We start from the raw sequence: 19,617 nt of genomic DNA on the forward strand, positions 1-19,617 counted from the left end.
GGGGTAGTGGTTATACACTGGGATTCTCACTAGAGGTTCAGCAATTCAAAATCACCAGCCAGTCTACAGAAGAAAACAAGGTTTTCTACTACCAGAAGGGGTTACCATCGTGGAAGCCCACAGGGGCAGTTCTACTCTGTCCTAGGGTTTGATATTGGGTTGGTATCAGCTCAAAAGCTATGACTTTTTACCCACATCTACAGGTATATCGAACATTATTTAATAGTGTATTTCACCTTCTTCTCCATCCATGCAATATTATAGAACGTTATATTCACTTCACTTAATCCTTATGCATTTTTTCTAGGTTAAAGAGGTACTTTTAACAAAAATATTTCTTTTTTAAGAGACTTAGTGACTGATTCGGCTTGTACAGAGTCACTTTCTCAGTACCACGTATGAATATAAATGATGATGAGTCAGTCCTCAGCAGGAACAGGATTTCAAATATATATTTATCTATTTGAAATACATAAATATAGAGGGAGCTCCTCTTGTCATGGGAACTTCAGTGGTTGGAAATGAGCTCAAAGGATGCTTTCTGCTTAATGTGGCAAAGCAGCGAAGAAGTAAGTGGGCATTCGAATTCCAAGTTTGCAACGCCTTATGTGGGGCTTTCAAGAGGGCTGTGTGATGGGCTTTTACTAACCACGGATGGATTATTTATGCTGATATAAAAACCACAGTGTGTCAGACCGGGGAAGCCACTTACTGACAGTATATTTTTCATCGTGATCACAAAAACATTGTATGCGATTAGCCAGTCCCAGTAGCGCAGGATGCTCTTGATAGGTTTCAGCAGCAAATTGCCCCCAAAGAGCAGGAAGTAGAAACAGGCAACCAGGTAACCCATGCAGAAGATGCTGATCCTGGTTGTTCCCGTGATGAAGATGATCGTGAGCACGAACCAGAAGAGGTAGCTGAAGATGATCACTTTGGACATATCTAAGTAAGACCTGAAAGCAAAACCACACAGTGAAGGAGAGCAACAATCAGATCAAAACGAGAACGTGGGAGGGTGCGGGAGGGAGGAAAAAAGAGAAGCTGATACCAAGGGTTCAAGTAGAAAGAAAATGTGTTGAAAATGATGACGGCAACTTACGTGCCGATATGCTTGGTATAGTTAATGTGTGGATTGTTATAAGAGCTGTAGGAGCCCCCAATAAAAATGAATTATTTAAAAAAGAAAGAAAGAAAGATAATCGGGAGATTCCACTTTCATCAGGAAGAAAAACCTAGTCTACTGTATATGAAAGTACTTGGTGAGCTCTTGTCTTTTCACACTTTCAGAAATAACCTTGGGGATGTAGTGGGTGTGCATTGGGCTGCAATTCACAAAGGCCACACTGAACCCTCCACACTCTCTGTGGGGGAGGTGGGGGTATCTACTCCCACAAACAATTACAGCCTCAGAAACTCACAGGGACAGTTCTACCTTGTCCTATAAGGTCACTAGGAGTTGGCACTGACTCGATGCAGTGAGTTTGGTGGGGGCGGGGGACCATTTACCAGCAGCCTGAATCACTTTGCTCTCAGAGTACCTTAGCGAGTGGTTACTGTCATTCCCTAGCTGGTCCAGGGAGAAGTAGACTAGCCCTTGTGTGCCCTGATGGGAAATGGGGTGCCTGAATTGTGTGGTCATGGATCGTATTCTGACTATCTGGGTTCAAGGGCCCTGGGCCAATCTTGTAAGTTCTTTTCTCCAACAACAGTTTTTTATGTGTCCCAGTCATAGCCCCATTCCTGCTTCTGTAGTCTCCCCTGTGACCGTGATGTGTGAATCTACCCCAAGCATGTCTTTATGACCGTTTTTTTTTTGACCGCCTGCGTTCCTCCATGTCCTTTGTGAGCCTCTGAATGCCTGTAACCCCTTGGGAGCCAAGATGACCTCGTGCCAATAGTCTCCATCCTGTGAATGAGGTGTCTTTGTCTTTTCCTCCTTAAGACTTAAGAAATAAATATTCTTCAACTAGTTTTGAGATTTGGGGTGGTGCCTATTGGACCCTAAAATGAGTGTTAACATGTAACATCTTAAAAGGTGCACTGTATTTTGGCAGCTTACCAGCGTTGGACCCCTCACTAATCAGCGTAAGTACATACGTGTTTATTAATCTGTGGTGAAATAGTTCACATTTTTTACCACCTTCGAGTTTCTAGGTACAGGTGACATCTACCTCCCAAATCCACAGTACCTTGCTAAAAAAGTCAATGCCTTATTTGCAATTTTTAATCCCTAACAGAATGGAGTACACAGTAAGCAAGGTAAGCTCATACTTACCTGTGCTTACTCACTAATCGACAGTGTACAATTTCTTACTTTTTCCCACATTACGAAGAGTTTACTGCTAGTAAGATTGGACTCTATCATAGCGCCTTCCTACAGGATACAAGCCTCTCTTCACATTTGCAACCCTTGACAGCAAAAGTCAAAGTCAGTGTTACTGAGGTGATTCACAGTCCCAGTGACCCCACAGGGCAGAGCTTCCTCTGAGGGTTCCAGAGGTTGGAAATCTATCTGGGAGGACAAAGCCCAATATTTCTCCCACAACCATTGACTGGGAGGTGATAAAAACCATGCGAACTTGTTTGTATAGAGCCAGAAGTAAGCACAACTAAGTCCTTGCTTCCCTGACTTCTTGAGGAATTTGCCCTTGCAGCAAACTCAGGGAATGGTGCCTTGAAGATAAATTTTTTATGTAAGTGAACTTTTCTAGGAAATCACTTAATAATTCTAAATATTTTATGAGCTCTTTTCTAAAATGGCTTACACCCTTCGTTGACTTCCTAAACAAAGACTATCAAGTAACACCGCAGTGTTTCTCATCATCCTAGGATCACCCCGGCACCATTCGTGCCTCCCTGCTGCTGCAATAAAGGAACAACGTGGAGCTGGACTGCTGGCAGTTCTGAATGTAAGTGTGTGTGTGTGTGTGTGTGTGTGAAAGTGTGTGGAGGGGTGTGAGTGTGTGCATTATCTTGGTGCACACTTCTTGTAGCCTTGTAAACCTAATCACTTCTAGGGGGTGTCTTATAAAAGAGCAGAACACACACACACACACACACAGAACTAAGATATCACAGAGACAGCTCCAAGCAGTAAAGCTATGCCATAGTCCCTAAGTGAGGACAACAAACAGTCCCTAAGTGAGGACAAACAAACAAACTCTATGTGGCCGAGACCCTGCTTTGGACTCTCATCCTCAAGACCAGTGAGAAAACACAGAGCTGTTTTTTACAGCCACCATACGAAACAAAAATACTTCTTGTGGCAGCGTGAGACACAAGGGCAGAGAGCGAATTGTAAATGGAGATCTAAATAAAGTGAAATGCACCCAGCCAAGAGGCGCCTAGAAAATATAAAGCTATTGTTACCTGCAATGGATGAAGTCGGGTACGGGGTTATGTTGGCTAAAAGAGGCTGCGTCTAAGTTCATGCAAATCTCCACGTTGTCCCCGGCCATGATGCGCACCGCAGCCTTATTTTCATCCTCAAAAATCTGCCGTTGTAGGGAGGCACACAGAAGCAGCATGAAGTCGTCTGGCAAGTCAAAGAGGAGACAACACATGCCAGTCTCTGTTCTGGAACGTCATTGCACAGTATGAGGTCTCACCTCCTGAGGGAGCTACTTCCCCAACAGTTCATCCTAAAGCTCACCTGGATTTAAGGCTAGACTAGGGGTGTGGGATGGGCAGGGGGAGGGGCAGAAGATGCTTCAACGGGCAAATCTCTGAATTTTTGCTTGTGCGCTGATGAGTGACTATATTAGAATCAATTACTAGTCTTTATGATGTTCTTATATGATCATGTTTATTTGTATTTTTTTCTCACCAAAGTTTTGAGGAGGCCATTTAAGCAGTTTCGCGCGTTTTACATGAAGTCGATGAAGGCGACATTATTCTTTTCTAGCTCCGTGCTGCTTTGTATTTGTAATTGAGGAGCAGTGTCAGAGAGACAAGGGACTGCCCCAAGGAGGAATTGGGCATGATTATGAGTTGGGTTGTGATCCACAGGATCGGCAGTTTGAAACCACCAGCCGTTCCTCAGGAGAAAGACAGGGCTTTCTATTTCCACAAGAAGGTAGAGTCTCGGGAACTCACAGGGGCAGTTCTGCCCTGTCCTACAGAGTCACTCTGAGTTGGCATTGACTCGAGGGGAGTGGGTGTAGTTTTTTGGTTTGGCCAGGGTAGAGTGAAGGACCACAGAATTTCCCCGAGGGCTGACTGCTCAGAACACGCTCTCTGGCCCCTGAAGTAACAAGTCTTTCGGTTTCATGAAGAGTCAGTGCTGAATGGTTTTTTAAGTTAAAAACCTGAAAGCCTTGAAGTTGAGCTAAGTCATCAGACCACGCTTTGCTCTTGAATGGGTTTGTAGTTGCAGCCTAGATCCAAACCTCGAATCAAACTCACTCCCATCAAGTCGGTTCCGACTTATCCTAACCACATGGGGCAGAGTAGAACTGCTCCTCTAAGTGCAAGTTGGTCAATCTTTACGAAATTACACAGCTTAGTCGGTTTGAACTGCCAACCTGGTGGTTAACAGCATCATGCTTAACTCACTGAGTCACCAAGCCTAGCTTCGGAGGTCCCGAAATTTGTGTAGCATCTTTCCAGCTACCACGATCGAAATGTTAGGATAGATGTATTTCTAGCAGCAGCCGGAAGCAACTAGCTAACACACTACAAGGCCTCCCTCTAGTTCATTGTCTGATTGGCATGTGTGCATGTTTGTGGCCGTGGAAGTGATTTCCTAAAAGTGAAGCATGGTCTCATGCTTACGGATTCTGCGAATGTAATGGAGCAAGCAGAGTCCCCACAGAGGCAGCAAGGCACGAATGGACAGCACACAAGGAATAACCAACAGGCAACATGGCCCATTCCTGTGGCTGAAATACTTACAGACAAGAAACACCGGATTGGGCTGCACAATGAAGTCGGGGAAGTAGAGCCACTTGATGATGTTGTTGTTGAAGCTGGCACCTTTGAAGCGCCACGGGTAATCTGCACCGAGGGAAGTAGGGACAAGGAGTTAATGGTGTTCTTCTCCCACCCTCTACTTCGCAAAGCCTTACGGTGGCGCAAACGGATCTTGGGGCAGGCAGGGTCACCTCTGCAGGGTGCTGGAGGGATGCCGATGCAGATGAAGTACTGGAGCGTAATGATGCATGCCAGAAAGCAGCAGTACTTGGGCCAGATTTCAGCGATGGCTTTTCTTCGTCGCCGGTACAAGACCGCAATCAGCCAGCAGGCATGGACCATGGCATAAAAATCCATTCGCTGACCGATTACATTAACTGACATTAGAAAACAGGTCTGCATAAGAATGAAAAGAGACAGAGGTTGGGCTTACAGGGAAGGAGCGTCGTGCCAGGGTCAGCCCCGTGGCAGAAGCCTTGCCTTTCTGAGGAGACGCCTGTCTGTTGTCTCAATGCCTTGTCAGTGTTGGATGTCTCTCAGTGGGAAGTCAAAAGTCCTGTAGTACTTCCAGGAGGAGAACTGATTACATGGCTGGAAAGCATGACCGTTTTATCTAGTGATGTCCTCTTCATGAACCAGAACTGTTCCAGTGTCATTTGATTCACTAACAGTAACTAACCCAGCCTTTCTAAGTTAAAACATTTTGTGTAGAGGTAGCATGTTTTGGAATTCACAAACACCAGATATTATTTATTGATTATATATATTCTAATCTATGTTATATAATTAACATAGTATGGGTAAACATGTCTAAATAACTTTTGTACAGGAATGTCTATGGCTATAGAGACAAAGCGAAGCTAGGTTCACAAATACACTATCGGGAGCATTGAGAAAACATGGACAGGTTAACCTCATAGTAGAAATGCCTTCATCAATCCTGAGACGTCATTCAAAATGATCTGACGATGTGCGATGAAGTTACAGTAGCCAACTGACCAAAACCAGCTATTTGAATTTTCATAGGGAAAAAAATATGCCAGGAAAGAAACTCACCTCCAAGCCAAACTTGTAGAAGAAGTAATTAATGAAGTATTTGGCACAGTTTAAAATCCCATCATCTAGGTGAAGTCTGGTAATGTCATGAAAGATAGTTTTAGACACAGGGGCCGTAAGGTTGTTTCGACCTCTATAGTATTCTTGGTGGCGGTAAATTGTAACTTCAAAGGCCAGAATAGCTAGCATCAGGAGATTATTCTACAAACCAAGCAGAAAACGCAATTTGTGAAACCAAATGCTTTACAATCGATTAATTTTAAGCAACTAGTATAATAATTTTATTTCATTTTAGATATTTCTTTTTCCTGTGTTATAATAGGAGTAGAATTATAGCCATTATGTAAAAAGGGCTTATTTTCCTGATAAAACCATCTATAATCTGTAGACAAAGAAAATGCTGTTGCTCGTTTCCATTTCTGAAGAACTACACATCAGGTGAGCTTATGAAGGTGGCTCCAGGTTGTTTGCACACAGAAGCTTAAAGTATTGGTAACAATACATGGAGGAATAGGGTGTTAGCTAACAATACATGGAGGAATAGGGTGTTAGCTAGAGAGGCATTCTTGAACACAATCAAAATCTGGCTAGAAAGAGCAACAACTTGAGAAGAGTGATGCTGATGATAAATAACAATAATAGTAATAACAGCAATTAAATATTTCACATTTATTAAATCCTTAGTGTGTGTCAGGTACTATCCTCATATTTTTCATGTATTTGATTTAATCTTGTAACATATCCTTATGGTGCCGGTGGTAGATGCCAGTGAATTGATTTCAACTTGTACTGTACAGTAGAACAAAACATTGTCTGGTTCTGTGCCATTATCAGAATGGTTAAGTGTGAGCTCATTGTTGCAGCCACTGTATATCAATCCATCTTGTTGAGGGCCTTCTTCTTTTTTTTTTTCTATTTTACCAAGCATGACATCATTGCCTAGGGACTGGTCTTTCCTGATAACATGTCTGAAGTATGTGAGATGAAGTCTCACCTCCTTTACTTCTAAGGATCTATACTTCTTATTTTTTCTTTTGGCAATCTGTGGTACTTTCAATACTCATCAGCACCACAATTCAAATGCATAGATTCTTCTTTGGTCTTCTTTATTCACTGTCCAACTTTCACAAGCTTAAGAGGTGTTTGAAAATACCACAGCATTTGGTCAGGCACACCTTAGCCTTCACAATTACATCCTTGATTTTCAATATTTTATGGTGGGTACTATTAAAAATGCCAAATGACCTCATCTCCTCTTTGTGCAACAGGCAGTTGCATCTTCTTGTTGAGCCCATTCACATGCCTGGGATATGATGGTGCAGGTCAGAGGAAACAGTTTGGGCTGTAGTGGGCACTTGGAAACCAGAGCTGCTTTCTATTCTGGCAGTGGACATTGTTGCCATCAAAGACTGCTTCATTGACCTTCAATATCATTTACATTTTTCAGTATGATTCTACTCATGTAAAGTTCAAAGACATCATCAAGGCTGAGAATGGGGAGCTTTTTATCAGTGGGAAGCCCATCTCTATCTTCCAGGAGCAGTGGGTCATAAGGGCCCACTGGTGTCTTTAAACCCATAGCAGAGGTTGGGACTCACTTCAAGAGTAGTGTCACCCTTCCTGACACAATTGCTGCAGACAAAGTGGGTGCATAAGCAAATGTGTTGAAGAAAGCTGATGGTGCCCGGCTATCAAAAGATATAGCATCTGGGGTCTTAAAGGCTTGAAGGTAAACAAGCAGCCATCTAGTTCAAAAACAAAGCCCACATGGAAGAAGCACACCAGTCTGTGCGATCACAAGATGCCGAAGGGATCAATTATCAGGCATCAAAGAGCAAAAAGTCATATCATTCTGCGCTCACCTCCCAGATACTATCGCTCAAGACAAATGGGTGCATAAGCAAATGTGGCAAAGAGAGCTGATGGTGCCCAGATATCAAAAGATAGGATCTCGGGTCTTAAAGGCTTACAGGTGAACAAGCGGCTATCTAGTCAAGAAGCAACAAAGCCCACATGGAAGAAGTGCACCAACCTTTGTGATCACGAGGTGTCAAAGGGATCAGGTATCAGGCATCATCAGAACAAAAAAATCATATCATTGTCAATGAGGGGTGGGTGCAGAGTGGAGACCCAAAGTCCATTTATAGGCCACTGGACATCCCCATACAGAAGGGTCTCAGGGAGGAGACGAGCCAGTCAGGGTGCGATGTAGCAACAATGAAACATACAACTTTCCTCTAGTTCCTAAATGCTTCCTCCCCACCTACCCCAACCCCACTATCATGATCCCAATTCTACCTTAAAAATCTGGCCAGATGAGGGGATGTACATAGGTACAGATAGGAACTGGAATCACAGGGAATCCAGGGCAGATGATCCCTTCAGGACCAGTGGTGCGAGTGGCGATATAGGGAGGGTGACATCAGACAGGGCAAGATTTGACAAAATAATAATTTATAAATTATCAAGGGTTCATTAGGGAGGGGTGAGCATGGAGGGAGTGGAAAACATGAGGAGCTGAGCCAAGGGGATAAGTGGAGAGCAAATGGTAAGGGCAATGAATGTACAAATGTGCTTTACACAAGTGATGTATGTATGTATTGCGATAAGAATTGTATGAACCTCTAATAAAATGATTAAAACAAACAAATACCCCCCCCCAAAAAAAGAGTGGCGTCACAAGGATGACCATCTCTGCCCCTTCTTCCAATGACCCTATCTTTGTGATGGGCTGGGTGTGTACCACAAGAAGTATCACAACTTCCTCAAGATCGTCAGCAATGCCCCTACACAAACAATTGCTTGGCCCTCCTAGTGAAGGTCACCCATGACAACTTGACATTGTGGAGGAACTCATGACCATAGTCCATGTATCACAGCTACCCAGAAGACTTTGGATGACATAGTCCTCCCTCTGGGAAACTCTGGCCTGCTAGCCATGGGGCTGCCCAGAAATCATCTCTGTATCTACTGGTTCTGCCAAGGTCATGGGCAAGGTTATCCTTGAGCTCAATGGGAAACCCACTAGTATTACCATTCATATCTCAATCATCAATATGTCGGGCATGGATTTTTATCTGTCATTGGGGGAAAGCTGCCAACTATGATGTCATCAAGAAAGTGGTTAAGCAGGTGTCAGATGGGATCCTGGATACACTAAAGAGCAAGTTGTCTCTCAGACTTCAACATTGTGGCACTCACTCCTCCACCTTTGATCCTGGTGCTGGCATTGTCCTCAACAACTACTTTGTCAAGCTTCTTTCCTAGTATGGCAATGAATTTGACTACAACAATAGAATGGTTCACCTGATGGCCTACATGAACTTCTAGGAATAAGAGCCCCCTTGTCCACCAGCCCTAGAAATAGCACAAAAGGAAGAGAGAGGCTCTCAGCTGCTGGGTAGTCTTTGCCCCAATTCAATCCCCCAACACACTGAAAATATACTATCCTTGAGAATTTCCCCCAGAACCCCTGAAGAAGGGGAAGGTCTTAGAGAGCCCAACTTGGCCATGTACAATCGGTAAAGCACACTGTACTCAGCGAAAAGCTGGGGAAAATGCCACATAAGGAAAAACTAGAAAGTTACATTGTCAATGAAAAAGACCCTTAGTCCACATAATTCTAGGTCCTGGGTATAAAGGCTATGTTTTTAAGGATCTTGTCAATGTAATATTTAGATTGCCTATTGGAGTCATTAAAGGAAAACACACACACAAATATTAGGTAGAGGAACAAAAGTAGAGACTGGACCAGAGACAGGCAATTACAGTTCCCTTGCATGACTGAATGTGATGGGAAATCAGAGACATTCTTTTAGCCAGGCCTCCTCTTAATAAAACAGAACCATTCCTATCTTGTGGACTGAAGTTCTCAGAAAGAGCTAGATTCCCCAGATCTCCTTGTACCCAACATCATCTAGTGGGACCAGAGCATGTCTGTAGCAGGAATATTATGAGAACCCTGAAAAAGCCAGGGAATGTATGTACAAGGCAAGGAAGCCATAATCCGTGGTACTGGGTACAACTTCCTTCCACCTGGGAGCCTTCTCCAACACTGCCTCTGTGTCTAACCAAGGCCAATCTTTCTCTTGGAAAAGGCATGAACACAATTCCAGTAGCAGATTGAAGCATACTGCCAATATTCTGTTTAATAGAACTAGCTGACAGCAAAATTCATTGTAGAATATATTCTATTTTAATCTATTGCTGTAAACAAGTGTGAGGGCAAGTATAAAAAAATACTGCTACTAGGGTTCCAGTGAGCTCTGGTGGCACAATGGGCTATGATTTGAGCTGCTGCCACAAAGTCAGTTTGAATCCACTAGTTGCTGCCTCGGAGAAAGATGAGGCTGTCTACTTCCATTTAAAGTCTCTGAAACCGAAAGCTCACTCTACTCTGTCACTGTGATTTGGAATCGACTTGAACCCGGTGAATCTGACGTTGAGTCAGGTTCCAGTTCACATGTGCATGGGCATGTGCCAAATGAAAAGTGTTTAAACATGTCTCTGGGATTAATGGGTGGATGCAGACAAGTTCTGTCAGTAACTTTTCTTAGTCTCATCAGATGCTTTCAAAAAAAATTTCAATAAAAATTTTTCTAAAGGATCTGATGGGCCTGATAAATTTAAGGAGAGAGGTCAGCTTAGAAAATATGGTGACTTTTCTTAGAAGCCAACAGGTTACTATATATAGATTTTCTTCAAGGACATAGAATGATAATGGGGGACTGCATATTAAATTATGTTTTGGGTTTTTTTTTTACAAAAGAGGTCAGGAGACTGTGGTAAAGATTTCCCCCCACCATCTTGATAATGGTACTAAAGGTTTCTTATGAAAATTTTATTAGGAAGCCTTACCCCATAGATACTACAGACCTGATCTTGCTCTTTCAGATTTCTTTTTGTTCCCCTAGCTCAAAGAACACTTAAAAGCAACTTGATTTGCAGACCTTGAGAATGTTAAAATGACAGTTTTAATGTGGTGTAAATCAGAGACAGAACTACAGACCTAGATGGAGGACATGATGAGAAACAATGGCATCACAATTTGATATTTTTGTTTAATAAAAGGTTCTATAGTGTGTAGCAATATTTTTTGACTCACCATTGTATGTGCACTTTATTAACCATGATATCTATTCTGAAATTAGATAGAAAATCTTTCTGGTAATGATAAATCCACTTCTCAGAGGAAATCCTATTGACCATTTGGCATATTGTACTCAATGTTTTTATTTGTGCCTAGTGGAGATCATATAGTGCGTTGGCATTTATTTTATTTTACTTATTGTTTTTTTTTTGCTTTTAATTTTTTTTTGTTTGAGTTACAGTCAGTTTTCTAAAAAAAACTTTTGCCTAAATGATTTTCTTTTTTTTCCTATTCTTTTTTTACATTTTATTAGGGACTCATACAACTCTTATCACAATCCATACATATACATACATCAATTGTATAAAGCACATCCATACATTCCCCGCCCTAATCATTCTCAAAGCATTTGCTCTCCACTTAAGCCTTTGCATCAGGTCCTCTTTTTTTTTCCCCTCCCACCCCGCTCCCCCCTCCCTCATGTGCCCTTGGTAATTTATACATCGTTATTTTGTCATATCTTGTTCTATCCGGAGTCTCCCTTCCCCCCCTTCTCTGCTGTCGCTCTCCCAGGGAGGAGGTCACATGTGGATCCCTGTAATCAGTTCCCCCTTTCCAACCCACTCACCCTCCACTCTCCCAGCATCGCCCCTCACACCCTTGGTCCTGAAGGTATCATCCACCCTGGATTCCCTGTGCCTCCAGCCCTCATATGTACCACTGTACAACCTCTGCCGTATCCAACCCTGCAAGGTAGAATTCGGATCATGGTAGTTGGGGGAAGGAAGCATCCAGGATCTGGGGGAAAGCTGTGCTCTTCATCGGTACTACCTCTCACCCTGACTGACCCATCTCCTCTCCTAAACCCCTCTATGAGGGGATCTCCAGTGGCCGACACTTGGGCCTTGGGTCTCCACTCTGCACTTCCCCCTTCATTCAATAAGGTATATATATATACTCATATTATATATATATACTCATATATACTCATATTCTTTTTTTTTTTTGCATGATGCCTTATACCTGGTCCCTTGGGCACCTCGTGATTGCATTGGCTGGTGTGCTTTTTCCATGTGGGCTTTTTTGCTTCTGAGCTAGATGGCCACTTGTTTATCTTCAAGCCTTTAAGACCCCAGACACTATCTCTTTTGATAGCCGGGCACCATCAGCTTTCTTCGCCACATTTGCTTATGCACCCATTTGTCTTCAGCGATCCTATCATGGAGGTGTGCAGTCAATGATATGATGATTTTTTGTTCTTTGATGCTTGATAACTGATCCCTTTGGGATCACTCGCTCACACAGGCTGGTGTGTTCTTCCATGTGGGCTTTGTTGCTTCTGAGCTAGATGGCCGCTTGTTTATCTTCAAGCCTTTAAGACCCCAGTCACTATCTCTTTTGATAGCCGGGCACCATCAGCTTTCTTCACCACATTTACTCGTTCACCCACTTTGGCTTCAGCAGCTGTGTCGGGAGAGTGAGCATCATAGAGTACCAATTTAATAAACGAAAGTATTCATGCATTGAGGGAGTGCTTGAGTAGAGGCCCAAGGTCATTTATTTTATTTTTATTTGAATTAATCTATTGTTGATCTCTTCCAATCATCTGCCTGAATCTTTTTGTTTGTTTTATTTTAAATCTTCAACTGCGATTTGGGTGAACCACAGCAAATTAGTTGTCCTTTTAACAATTTAAACACACTTTGTTTTATGTCCTTGGTTGCCATCCCTATAATGGAACGTCATTCATCCCACTTCCTCCCTTGGTGTCCTGTTTTCATTTCACCTTCTTTACGAGCACTTCAAGCCTCCTGAATTTTGTCCCTGGATAAATGCAACCATGTGATCTTAAGTGATTGATTCTGTTCAAGAATTTTGAGCCAGGGGGATACATTAGGTTCTAGGCCAGAAGGGGGATCAAAGGCCACAGCTGTGAAGCTTTAACCAATACTATCTGATTAGTGCGTTTCAGTTTGGTTTTCTATTTGTTCCCACTCTATGCAGGTGAGCCCAGTCCCTGGAGAAAGCTATTGAGCTTTGTAGAGGGGTCATGAAAACGAGGACGGACCTCAGGGAGATGGATTGACAGAGTGGCTCCAACACTGGGCTCAAGCAGAGCAACAGTGGTAAGGCTGGTGCATCAGGATGCTATAAGTCGGAGCCAACCTGATGACACCTAGCCACGAAAGCAATATCCAGGCACTTCTATTGGGCTCTGGTGGTAGCTAGGCACTATCTCATTTTTCTAATGGGCTCTGGTGGTAGCTAGGCACCATGTCGTTTTCCTGGTTTGCGTGTTCCACAAGGCCTTTTTGCCCAATGTTTCCATACATGATTGTTTTCCTTCATTCTTCGTTGCTCCAGATAGAGAAAGACTGATGGCTGCACCTTAAATGGCTGCTTACAAGCCAAAACCGGATGAAGAACATTGTCTTTGTACACTCTGTTGTCCTAATGGCCCTTAATGTTTTTCAAGACTATGGTCCTGAACCCCCAGGCACAGTGATTCATGGCCTCAAGGTGTTTAGTTATGTGTAAATAGTTTACATAGGTTTCCCCCCTGTACTTTTACTCTATTCATGTATTCATTTGTAGCATATGGACATACATATTTAGAAATTTGTTATCAAATATGTATATATATATGGATCTAGTCCCATTTTCCCTTTCACACCTGAGCAGAGCCTCAATCATTCGATGGTTATATACTTGTAATGTTGCAGTTATAACACTTTTACCATTCTTTGTTTAACTACTTGATCAGTTTTTTATCACAATTCCATGCTTATTTTAACATTAGTCATTGGTTTTGAATGTTATTACACATGATACATAAAGAGATGAGGTTCCACATCAACGTGATAGTCAGTCTCAAAAGAACTAATTTCAAAGCACACCTATGCTAATGGTCACACTGAATACAATGAAGCAGTTACCCTTAGGTAGACGAGCAAGGGGGAAGACTTCCTTAGGCCAACCCACTCTGTGGGGTCGATGGGTGCGTTGTAGAGTATGGATGTGTTCAACTGGTTGAGGGCTATGTTCGTCTGATTTTCATTTGGCTGAAAAAAAGACAAAATAGAGTGAGATGGCTACACAGATTAGGAAAATCCAGATAGTTTTTCTTCAGCTCTGAGCCTCCCACCCCTTCCAAATTGGTGGTGTAGGGAGGAAAAGTTCTAATTGTAGGGTCAGATCTCAGCATGGGAAGAGATTTGCAACCAAACATAGAGGGACTATATGTAGCCAGCCTAGGTCGGGTAACTTAGAAGAAAGACTGTACTTGGAAATGCAAGGTCCCCAGATATTTGCCTCAATTCCCTTCAGGCAGCGAGGAATAGTCCTGCATGTTGGAGACTCACCAAGGAACAGTTAACAGAAAACTTCTCGGGCTTAATGGTTTGGAGCTGGTACAACATCTTGCAGACAATGATCACACACGTCCACACAGTGCAGACACTTGAAGCCACACGACGCAGCTTGGCATAGGGCAGAGCAAAAGCCCAAGAAATCAAAAACACATAGTTGAACAGAGACACCTGAAAACATAAAATCGGAAATGGGGACAAAATATATAACGTGGTATCACATCAATAAAACACGATGACTTATTTCGTTCAGCTCAGTCCAACAAAGGCTGATTGAGCTCTCAGCATGTGCATGCCTTACTCTATGTGCTGGCGGCCAAAGTACAAGGGTCATGATCTATTTACTAGATAACTGTTTATCTTGCATAACAAACACTGATATACACAGATAATATCAATATCTGTTGACTGGTCAGATGATTGACATAAACATGTTCTCAGGAGCCCCCTCACAAAGACCCTCAGGTCAAGAGGGTGGCTCCAAGAGCATTTCCTGGAACAGGTGATACCTCAAGTGAATCAGGCCAAGAACGGGGGCTGGAGCGTTCCAGGTACAGGATGTGTGCACAGTGACTGGGAAGGGTAAAACAGTACGATAGGGGCTGTTGTCATTGTTAGGTGCCACCGAGTAGGTTCCGACATAGTGACCTTGGTATAACAGAGACAAACACACTGCCTGGCATCCTCACAATTGTTCTTATGTTTGAGCCCATTATTGCAGCCACTGGGTCCATCTATTGTGTGGAAGGCCTTACTCTTTTTCACTGTCTTGCTACTTTAAACATGGAAGCAGAAGCCAAGGAATGACTGACAGGCTGAAGATCAGAGAGGGACTTGGCTGCTGGCTGAGAAGAGACGCTGCTATGAACCAAACCAATGCCTGTATCCTTGTTGTTTTTTGATCCTGGTTCATGGTAATCTGTTGTCTTCCCTAACGAGCCCTGCTAATCACAATTCTCTTCTGTGAATTCTGGGTGGCCATTGCCATGAAGAAGCAGAATGCTGCGGGAGGAATGGTTGTTTTCAGAATCGTGTGAAAGAAGTATGTTGGATATAGACATGCCTGATCCTCTGCTCTGTGGGAATCAGCCTTGGGTTGGTGTGGAATTGGTGCTCTCAGACCCTCAAGCCTTAGAACAATGACATTGAGCAAGGCCCAGTGGCAGCTTTCTAAGCCTCTGATGTGTTTTAAGGTACAAGGGAAAGAGTTCAGTCAAGCGACATGACATGGCACGGTTGTCCCAGTCATCGTCTCTGTAACGTCCACCAAATGAATGCACACGAGACCCCAGCTAGAAGGCTCGTGGGCTTTTTTGAGCGGATTGGGCAGTTTGGGCATTCTACCGGGTTTATCATGAGGGGATTTTCAATATTTCCCTTGTGCTGGTTTCACGGTGAGCCTTACTAGAAACTGGAATTGGGAGGTGGGGAATCTCGCCACCCTCCAAAAAGAAAAGCAGGAGGTAGCTCTTTATTCAGGAGAAGGGCGCTGGTGCCAGAGGAGTGGAGAGTCATGTCCGAGGAGCAGGGGCAGCGGGGCCAGAGAGAAGCACGCTGGTGGGGAGAGCCGAGAAGAGGCGCTCCTGACTGAAGACTGATGCTTCTGATCCCGAATTGCAGCCTGTCTACTGCTCTGATGAAGTCTTGCCATTGAGAGGATTGTCTGTGCGGCCATTGCAATGGGTTGTAGAACCTAGGATGGACGTACAGTGCCAGGGAAGGGAGAGTTGGTGCCAAAACTGGTGGGGAAAAAAAGGTTCCAGGCTGGAGGCATTTCTGATTTTCACTTCCCAGAAATCAGCCTGGCGCTGATGCTGGTTCTCCTCTTCTTCTGCTTCTGAAGTCAGAGGTGGTCACGTGCTCCCAGGCCATTTTTACTGAGAGATAAATTTAGGAGTGAAAATGTAGCTCAAGGGCAGTCTACACAAATGTGAACCACGGAGAATGAATAGTCACATTCCGTGTAGGGGTCACTTTTCCCAGAGTAAAATGAGAATAGACAACGGGCCCTTTTTTATCGGACATTCTCTAGACTCAGTATGGATAATGTAAAGAAAAATCACCAGCCGCCTTTTCCCGAGGACTTGTAAGAAAGTGATCTTCAGTGAGTGACTGCTCCTTCTTTCTCCGTCTAGTCCCCTGAATGTGTTTCTAAATGTGGATATTCTATGTTGTGCACCCACTAAGCTCTCTTTGTGTGATGTCATGAAATTGCCTTGATATGACTCCAGACGGTCGTTTGATACAATTAAGTGTACAGTAGATCTGGTTCATTCCAAGTTAGTCTTCTCTCCATTGCCGTCAAGTATATTCTCTTCTACTCTGTTGTTGCGTTGGCATCTTCAGACACCACAGTTCGGTAGTCCTGGCAAAATAGTCGTCCCTGGCTGAATGGTAAACTTCTATGGGACAAAGGCTCTGTGGTGTGTCATCAACACTAAAATGGTTTGGAAAAGTTGTAAGTGTGGGAAATGTGGTAGTTACCTAATCTGTTGTCAATTTGAGACTTAAGAGTGAAGGGATGAAACTTAGCCTGTCAGTCAGGCCACCGCTTGATGACCTCATTTGGAGCTGCTAAGGATGTAAATAGCTCGCTGGAGGCAGGACACATGCACACTCCCTGTGAGACATCGCAACTGTCAAGACACATGGACCTATGCTAGAGTCCTGGCCCTGAGGAGCCACGTGGAGACCCCTGCCAGCACTGATGTGCTTATACCGCCACTGGAGCCACAAGACTTTCTGCCTACTGGACTGTGATCTTCCGGCATCATTGCATGTGTTGCATGAGTCTGAAGAGGAATTTATAGATTGTCATTGGACATATGGGTTAATATTGGACTTATGGCCTTGATCTGGACTGGGCTGGGATGTTTTCTTAATATACAATTACTCTTTTATATAAAGCTCTTTTGTATACACATGAGTCTCCCTAGATTTGTTTCTCTAGTCTACTCCCACTAAAACAGGAAGCTTATTTGTTGAATAAATTGAACAAGAGGCAAATATTTATGTAGTAAACATAGAAAAATTAATTTTTTAGCTTAATGATGAGTCTCTTCCTAACAGATGAGAAAACAGAAGGATTGTGGCCATGTTCAGAGGCCTTGGGTCTTGTTTCATAGGAATCCAATAATAGGGATTCTGTTATTTAAATATTCTAAAGAGTCTATTAAATTTTGGAGTCTAAATTCAAGACTTGTGAACATAAACTGGAATGCTACTATTTTCTTCGCGGTGAGTTGCATTGCATATTCAGTGTTGCATATTCAGTAGAGTTTCATCGACAGTGCTGAAAACCTCCGCTGTTGGGCTCTGACTGAGCACTAGATGAAAATCTGCCATCTTTGTTCTATGACAAAACCATCCAAAACCTGATTGAAGAGCATCTTTAGTCTCTGTGGTTTTCTTCTTCTTTTCACAGGGCAATTGTCTGCGGTCTGACGCAGGTGGAAGCACCTGTGCCTGTGGTAATGCCTCTTTGAGGAGCTGGGGACGTTTCATTAAAAACAACTGGAGATGGAAAATTAACATAACAACCCACTAGTGATTCTGTAAAGGAGCCCTGTGGCACGCTGGGTAAGTGTTGGCCGCTTAGGAACAACAAGGTTAGCAGGTCAAACCCGCTGCCGTTCATGTGAGAAAGACAACGCTGTCTGTTCCATTAAAGGGTTGTACCCCAGAAGCCCTCAATGGGGTGGCCATGAGTTGGAATTGACTGACAGCGGTTGGTCAGTTTCAGTGGAGGGGCTCTTAGGCCTGACAATCATACCAATGGTCACTTGCCTCTTTCACAGTCACCCAGATGATGTAGGATGAGACGATTTTGATAATATGCAGCTCCAGGATCCACCACATGAACACCTGCAGCTTGTGAAAGTACTCCAGAAACTTCAGGAAGAGCACCGTGAGGCGGTCGATCACCAGGTGCCATTTGTTCCGTAAGTCTGCAAAACAGGAAACCCACTCTGCACATTAAAAATTAAAAGTCATTTTCTATTAGTATTTAAAGTATATCTGTGATCGTTAAGGTTTTGTGTCAACTTGATGGGCCCAGAATTCTCCGTGGTTTAGCAGTGAGCACCTAGTAATCCCCTGTGACCTGTACCAACATGATGAAATCATAGTAAATCAGTTGCAAGCCTCCGTACTAGGATGAGATTAGGGTGGAACACAACGTCCATGTTCAGGTCATAGCCCTCTTGTAATTAATGGCCTGGGGAGTCTGGCCTGCTTCCCTTATCAATGGATATGGTGGGAAAGGTTGCTTTCTTTTTGCTGGATCTGGACCTTGCATCTGACTTACTGACTTCTGGTTCTTTGGACTTGAGCCAATGGTCTCCCATAATGCATGCTAATCCTGGGACTCGTTGGAGGCTTGCTATCTGATCTGCCAACCGCAGGTTCATTCAACTCGTCAGCCTGATAACCTTGGATTTATTTGCTTCTCCAGTCACTATCCTGTGGTCTTCCTGCCCATCTTCAGTTCATCAGCCCCTGAAATGGATTGATTTTAACTTCCCTGATTTTCTTTTATCAAGCTATATTCTCAATGTAGACAGACAGACAGACAGACACACACACACACACACACACACACACACACACACGACTTTGCTTCTCTAGAGCAGTGCTTCCGAAACTTCTCCACGTTCGACCCCCGTGCGCCCCCCCAAATTTGCAACCCGGGAAAGCACTGCCGGTAACACGTAGGGTTCATTCCATGTTGGATTTTGAATTCGTCTTTGGTTCCGTCGCGTTCAGAAGCCTACAGCTTTTGCCAAACGTTTCAGGACCTCGCACTCGGGTCATGTGAAGTTCCTTCTGGGGTTGTAACCCACCGATGAAGAAGCCTTGATGGAGAAAAGCCAGGCTAAGACAATAGCTTAGCAATATCCTAACTCTTAAACCCAAAACACACTCCCTGCCTTCACTTCCACAATGACCCCCCCGGGAACCCTTACAGCAGAACCTCCCTGCGGGTGTCCAGCCTGCAGCTCTCTCTCCAATTAGAAAGTCTCATCTTTCTCCCTTAGAGCAGCCAGTGGTTTTGAAGTGCTGATCTTGCAACTCTCAGTCTAATGCATAACCGCGACACCACCGAGGCTCTGGAAGCTGCCAAACAAGAGTAGTAGTGGTATCAGAAACTACTAAGAAACATCTCGTTTGGCCAAATTCTGACTTGGGGAT

The 19,617-nt window shown here is 43.6% G+C and overlaps 1 protein-coding gene across 1 annotated transcript in view; it reads right to left on the reverse strand.

Moving 5' to 3' along the window:
* PIEZO2 (piezo type mechanosensitive ion channel component 2) overlaps positions 1-19,617 on the reverse strand; it is a 535,104-nt gene that overhangs the window by 98,633 nt on the left and 416,854 nt on the right. The window contains exons 19-26 of the mRNA XM_075529992.1: positions 18,214-18,374; positions 14,422-14,598; positions 13,996-14,121; positions 5,971-6,171; positions 5,106-5,310; positions 4,897-4,998; positions 3,373-3,538; positions 713-956 (exon numbers count right to left, since the gene is read on the reverse strand). Coding sequence (XP_075386107.1) covers positions 713-956; positions 3,373-3,538; positions 4,897-4,998; positions 5,106-5,310; positions 5,971-6,171; positions 13,996-14,121; positions 14,422-14,598; positions 18,214-18,374 — 1,382 coding nt within the window. The remainder of the gene's footprint in view (positions 1-712; positions 957-3,372; positions 3,539-4,896; positions 4,999-5,105; positions 5,311-5,970; positions 6,172-13,995; positions 14,122-14,421; positions 14,599-18,213; positions 18,375-19,617) is intronic.

Source organism: Tenrec ecaudatus, chromosome 13 (assembly GCF_050624435.1).
Source record: "Tenrec ecaudatus isolate mTenEca1 chromosome 13, mTenEca1.hap1, whole genome shotgun sequence".
NCBI lineage: Eukaryota > Metazoa > Chordata > Mammalia > Afrosoricida > Tenrecidae > Tenrec > Tenrec ecaudatus.